The 5000-nt window shown below is 37.7% G+C and overlaps 1 protein-coding gene across 1 annotated transcript in view; it reads left to right on the top strand.

The window, feature by feature from the left end:
* The window catches only part of LOC122263207 (dnaJ homolog subfamily C member 25 homolog), an 8962-nt gene extending 6702 nt beyond the window's left edge, over window positions 1-2260 (top strand). Inside the window, exons 4-6 of the mRNA XM_043031570.2 lie at window positions 21-233; window positions 794-962; window positions 1224-2260. Of these exons, the coding sequence (XP_042887504.1) occupies window positions 21-233; window positions 794-962; window positions 1224-1412 (571 nt within the window). The 3' untranslated portion in view covers window positions 1413-2260. The remainder of the gene's footprint in view (window positions 1-20; window positions 234-793; window positions 963-1223) is intronic.
* Window positions 2261-5000: the final 2740 nt, after the last annotated feature.

Below are 5000 nucleotides of genomic sequence, written 5' to 3'. Positions count from 1 at the left end.
CTCCTTTTTCTTCCTGACAGGTACGAAGAAGCCATCAAGCACTTCTCCACAGTTCCTAAGTACAGAATCCATGCCATAGAGATAGCGAAACAAGAGGGGATGCTCATAACTGACAAGAAGAAGCTGAAAGGCATGTCCAAAGACCAGATCAGGGAACAGGAGGACAAAGTGATTCGCCAAGTCATCGAAAAGAAAATGGACATTCGGGGCGTGTACGCGAAGCCCACGTACAGGTAGGAGGCTTTGTTCGTTGCCATTGATTTTCGTCGCTTCACCGTCACCGTTATACTTTTTCTCTCCTCAAGTCCGTAGATTTGACTTGGCCCGTGCCCACGATTTCAGTTAAGGACATAGATGAATGTAATGTGCGTGTAGGCAAGGAAGGTCCCATTACAAGTGTCTTGCAGCTTCCTGGGTACGTTTGCATGTCTGGGCTGTAAATGTTACCAGAGAGCATGTTCTTAACTTTTGTATTTGTCAAAAATATGCCTGTCAGTGAAAGTTGCAATAATTGCTCTTAGCTGTTCAAGAGAGAGGTTAGATGGCATAGCTGGTTACATTTGATTAATGCTGTCCTCTTACAGAGTTGATATACTTGTTTGACCATCAGACATTTTTTAAGAGGGGCAACTTAAGCATAACAGCAAGAGAACACTATAAATGGGGGAAAGAACAGTAGACAAGACCATTGAACATTAAATGCAAACTGTAATGGCACTTTGTACAGTTCCTTAAAACCATTAAAGATGTTGAAGGTTGAAGATGTTAATGCTTTTCTTTCTTTGACCAACAGGGACATATTGTGGGTGCAACTAGTGCTCCTCCCCTACTGGACGTTTCAGTACATTTCCTGGTACGTCCGCTGGGTTTGGAAATTCGGCATCTTGCGGGAAGAGTACGGAGATGAAGAGAAACTGTACATTATCCGGAAAAATATGGGAATGAGTGGTGGCCAGTTTGATGTAAGTTCTTGAGGTTGTCGTGTTAATGTGAGAAGAATCAGTAGATTTGTAGTTTTGTATGTATATTTTTCTTCTTTTCTTTTTTTTTTTTACTTGTATGTATTATCAAATTTTCCTGTTCCTTTTTTGTCTTTCTCTTCCTGTTCTTGGTCTTCTTCCTCTTCTACTTCACATTCTTTTCTGTTTTGTCCCCTCAGATTCTGCGTCTTTTTTTCTTCCTTTTTTTTCATGTAGTGGCTGACAACAAATATCCTTTCCCAGAGTTTAGACGAGGAAGTGAAGTTACAGTACCTAGACATGGAGTTGTGGGTTAAGGAAAACTTCAAGGCTTGGAAGGAGGAACGCGACATGGAATGGCGGGTCAAGATGTCGTCATCGGGGCGCTACAAGTCCTACCGCCGTCACCTGAAAAACAACGGACCAGGCCGCATATACTTCGACGATTCTTAGATTGTGAGCTTGTGTGCTTTTATTTGTTGAAAGCACAACGATAACTTACTTTCACCGATAAGGATATTACCTCAGCCTTCCAAGTTTAGCTCTAGTTGTACAGTGTAAATTGTATATGATAGCATTCTCACAGGCCTTGGCAGGGCAGTCCTGCGTGCTGGGCCCTTTCCCCGACTTGTGGTCAAAATACTAAAGTCATTTGCAAGTCTCTTAGTCATCTGCCTTTTATTCTTGAGTTACTACTTAATTGCTTCTTTGAGTCTGTTAATCACAACTTTGTTAGCCTCCTTTTTGTGGTTGTCCTTTTCTTTAATGAAGCCTAGATAAGGTGCTGTTACATTTTATATTATGTCTTTGCTGGCCTGAGACCAAGTGGCAAGAAGTTTCATCTGTTAATATCTTAAGCCATGAGTGCCATATTAATGTACAGTCAGCTGTAAGCTAAAACTGTTATTTACTGTGTATATATGAATACCCCAAGAGGGTAAACAAAAGATGCCTCAGTAGATATTTGATATTATCAACTTAACAGCTTTTGGGAAATCAGGTTTCATGTGATGTTGGTTGGCTAAAACTTTTGCGATGTTTCCCCCCCTCAATTCCCTCGTTTCCTTTTTTCTTTCATTCTTTCTCTCTTCTTTCTTTTAATTCATTTTATTTATTTTAAAGATGCTATTCCTCAATGAACTTAGTAATGGCCATCAAACAGACTGTAAATTAGTAGGAACCACATCTGTCATGCCTTGACATTTTATATGAGTGCTCGTCCATAATTTGTGTGGCACCATTTAAGATATTTTTGGATGATTTGCCAGTGCCCGTGTTTGGGGAAGTCGTAAAATTACTATTATTGGATTAAAACAGTTTTTTTTTTTTTTTTTTTTTTTTTTTTTTCTTTCTTTCTTTCTTTCTTTCTTTCTTTCTTTCTTTCTTTCTTTCTTTCTCTTTTCTATTTCTCTCTCTTTCTTTCTCTTTTCTTTTTCTTTCTTCTTCTTTCTTCTCTTCTTCTTCTTCTTCTTCTTCTTCTTCTTCTTCTTCTCCTTCTTCTTCTTTTCTTTCTTTCTTCTTCTTCTTCTTCTTCTTCTTCTTCTTCTTCTTCTTCTTCTTAAAATTGTTTTGAATGCAAGGAGTGAAAGTGTTAATGCTGTTATTGTTGATGATGATTATTACTATGTATTATCATTATTACTGTCATTATTATCATTATTATTATTATTATTATTATTATGATTATGAATACCTTTAACATACATATGATAAATTATACTTCTAGAAGGATAAATTACAAAACTTACAAAAGTATATGATAACCAGATGATCTAGAAGCAATACCTGAACCCTCTTGAGTAGGTCTCGCATTTGGCTATTGGTATGTGAACGTGTAGCCAAGTTACATAGGTTTCTCTATGTTCATTGCCATCAATGTACTTAAAACTACTTATTATTGAGGGTCTTTTTGATGAGGATGTCCTTCATGTCCTACTGTTGGGTTTGCAGCCTGTGGTTCAGCTTTGTCCTTGTTCTTATGATCATCATCATCACAATTATTATCCTTATTTATTTTTTTTTTTTTTTTATTCTTTTCTTTTTTTTATTCTTTTCTTTAAAAAATATCAAAATATTGTAATAGTACAATATATTCAGTTGGTTGTGCATTGTTTCCTTCCTCTGATTTAGGGTGAACCTGTGATTTTCACCCTTAACTTTCGGTACGGATTTTGCCTTCAAGCAGGAAATCGGTTGGATTTGTCCCTTCGTTAATGGGGAAGAGGGAGACAAGTCGAAAGTACCATTTTGACCCGAAATAACTTCCTGGATTGTCTTTCGATTGTGTATTCAGGTTGAGCACAAGATCTTTCTGCTTCAAGTCAGAAGTTTAACCACAGGAGTTTATAAAGGTTCTCCGCTTCAAAGTGCGTATAGAAGCATTTACTTGCTGTGGGGTTTAAACTCAGAGAGCAAACCAATCAAATCGGCATCCGAACCCCTTCCTTGGTACGTATGCCATGTCTTCAGAATCCGTTGTATGCCCGTGTATGTTGTACTTCGAATTGGTGTTTGATTTTCTTCCAAGAGTTCAGACTGATGTTTTATGGGCGGCGCTTTATTCGTTCTTCCCCATCAATTCTGCTACAGTGTGCAAGAGCTTTAATGAGCATTGATCCATATGATAAGCAAGTTATTGATGGAAAAGAGATGAGACAAATGACATTTTGAATTCCCACCGAGAGCCAACTTCAGAGAAATTGATGCTCTGTGCTCAGCCCAGCAATGGTGTTGCATTTTCTTGTGTCAGAGAACTTCCAGGTCAGACAGCCAGATATTATATTTTATAATTTTGTACCACACTAGAGGAACCTCCTGTAAATCCATGATTTGTTCCGATGCATGAGTTTTTGAGTCTCGACTGCTAAAACTTACCTTGCCTGTGTGCAAAAGAGGAAGAGAAAAGAAAAAAGAATAGTGGCAGTATAAGTTAAATACGTGATGATGCGTGGAAAAGTCTTTGTGATACCCCTTCCCTCGGTGCCCTATCCATACGCATGTTATTTAACCCATAAAGGATACACTGTCTCAAGATCTGACAAAGGCATTCACTAAAAGATCTCTTCTATCTGTCTACTCTCAATTCGCACAAAATAGTGATACTTGAAAAAATGACAATGATCTTCTGTCTTCCTGCGAAATCTTGGTACGATTTGCACCTGCCTTCAACTGGGTATGACTAAATTTAGTACACGCTTCCTTTAGGGGTTGACGGAAGCCTGACCTTTTGTAATCACCGAGGATGATGACCCGACAACCGAAAAGAAAAGTCATGCTGTACAAAAAGCTTCCATGTTCGGTCAAAAGAGGCCATACCTTGGCAAATGTCGACACAGATGTGGCTAGATTTTGTCATAAGTATTTATTATGAAAGTCTAAATAGATGTTAATAGTAATGTTACAGTAAATGCCAATTTACTGTTGAAAGCATTTATTGTAAAAGGTCTTGATATTTAAGCATGATATTAATATATACGAGCTCTCTTGAACAACAGGAAAACCATGGAGTAAAAAAGTGACAGTGGCAGTGATAGCCAGAGCTTATCTTTCACAAGTGCGCCTCTTTGGAGGAGAGCCTATTTCATGAGGCATGGTCATGGGCTCACTCGCTTTGTGGAAAAGAAAGGTAATGGCAAGCAGAAATGTGTTGTTAGTGACCAACACTTTCTTTGCTTATTGTATTTTGTTTTGAAATATTTTGAGTTTATGATTGGCCTTTTTTTTTCTTTTTTTTTTATTAATTTCTTTTATTGCTTATATTTATTTCTCTGTTGTTTATAGTATGTTAAAAATTAGTGTACGATGTAGTGTATATTGGTGATGTTGCACCTGATACAAGATGCAAAGTATATGACGGTTGTACTTGGATGTAGAAATTGTTTTACATAATTTAATTTCCCGATTCTGGCTCTCTGCACTCGCATCTGTTCGCTCCACTTTGGGACTGACAGGAGTTTGTCTTGCGTTTTCTTTTTTGTTTATTCTCTCTCTCTGTTTTTAGTGTACCACCGTATATGGATTCTACGTCCTCCTCTGATGCAC

The sequence above is a fragment of the Penaeus japonicus genome, unplaced genomic scaffold, assembly GCF_977035675.1.
Source record: "Penaeus japonicus unplaced genomic scaffold, GWHDUDI00000001_assembly GWHDUDI00000037, whole genome shotgun sequence".
NCBI lineage: Eukaryota > Metazoa > Arthropoda > Malacostraca > Decapoda > Penaeidae > Penaeus > Penaeus japonicus.
Note: the sequence above shows the minus strand (reverse complement) of the source record. Positions and strands in the feature narration are given on the sequence as shown.